The sequence below is a fragment of the Fulmarus glacialis genome, unplaced genomic scaffold (assembly GCF_000690835.1).
Source record: "Fulmarus glacialis isolate BGI_N327 unplaced genomic scaffold, ASM69083v1 scaffold21672, whole genome shotgun sequence".
In the NCBI taxonomy this organism is placed as follows: Eukaryota; Metazoa; Chordata; class Aves; order Procellariiformes; family Procellariidae; genus Fulmarus; species Fulmarus glacialis.
This window is the reverse complement of record NW_009200024.1, coordinates 694-1,826: the sequence shown is the minus strand read 5'-3', so window position 1 is coordinate 1,826 and position 1,133 is coordinate 694. Positions and strand designations below refer to the sequence as shown.

The window sequence follows — 1,133 nt, the reverse complement described above, 5'->3', positions numbered from 1 at the left end:
TGCGTGCCTGCCAAAGCGCCAGGGCTCGTTCTGGTCTGGGAGTGCAGAGGGGGGGTGAGAAGGGACTGAGAGTGGTCCAGCAGCAAAGCAGCCCCCTTGGCATGCTGGCTTTTCCCTGCGCGAGGCGGTAGCACCTTCTCCTGCTGCAGGAGAAGGGATGGGGCCCCTCACCTCTCCCTCGTGGCTGTGCCCTGTCACCCCCCGAGCTCAGTGCAGCGCCAGGCTCCAGCTCCCTGACCTGCTTCCTCCCCTCTTTGCCACCAGGTTCTCCTCGCCCGCAGTCTGATGCCCATCCCGCCCTGCCATGAGTCTATGAGTCCCCTCCGGATCAGCGTGGGTGGTCTGCCTGTCCTCGCATCCATGACCAAGGGTGCTGACCCCCGCTTCCGACTGCGCTGGAAGGCCATCGTGCTGTCATCAGCTTTTGTGGGGTTTGTGCTGCTGCTCTTCTGCCTGCACCGGTCCTCCCCAGCACGGCCCATCCCACCCAATCCTCGCAACTGGCAGCTCAGCCTGCAGGCAGGGGACCGCTACAATGACACCTACCCGCTGTCCCCACCCCAGAGAAACCCCGAGGGTGTGCGCTACCGTATTGGAGTCATTGCAGACCTGGACACGCAGTCCCGGGGCTCTGAGGAGCATACCTGGTTCAGTTACCTGAAGAAGGGCTACCTGGTGCTGTCGGACAGCGGGGACAGCGTGACGGTGGAGTGGGACAAAGATGAGAGCGTGCTGCAGTCCCACCTGGCTGAGAAGGGCAGGGGCATGGAGCTCTCCGAGCTGGTCGTCTTCAATGGGAAGCTGTACGCTGTGGACGACCGGACAGGAGTGGTGTACCAGATTGAGGGCAACAAGGTGGTACCCTGGGTGATCCTCCCGGACGGGGACGGCACAGTGGGGAAAGGTGAGTTCTCCTGTCCTGCCCTGCAGATGCAGAGCAGTGAAGCCCTTGGTGTTTTGCAGCTTGCCAGGGTGGGGTGCACCTTTTCTGTGACCCCCTAAACCCGGCCGGGACAGGGGCAATTCCTGCCCGGGGAAAAGCTGGCTGCATGGGGGAAGGCTGTGCCCAGCACCGGGCCATCTGGTGTGGCGTTTGGGGGAGTGGGGGCCGGTCTGATGTCTGTGTGCTGGCC

The 1,133-nt window shown here is 63.5% G+C and overlaps 1 protein-coding gene across 1 annotated transcript in view; it reads left to right on the top strand.

Moving 5' to 3' along the window:
* Positions 1-263: 263 nt before the first annotated feature.
* Positions 264-1,133, top strand: part of CANT1 (calcium activated nucleotidase 1) — a gene marked incomplete at its 3' end in the record, with an annotated part of 1,092 nt that continues 222 nt past the window's right edge. The window contains exon 1 of the mRNA XM_009573451.1: positions 264-905. Within this exon, the coding sequence (XP_009571746.1) occupies positions 286-905 (620 nt within the window). The remainder of the gene's footprint in view (positions 906-1,133) is intronic.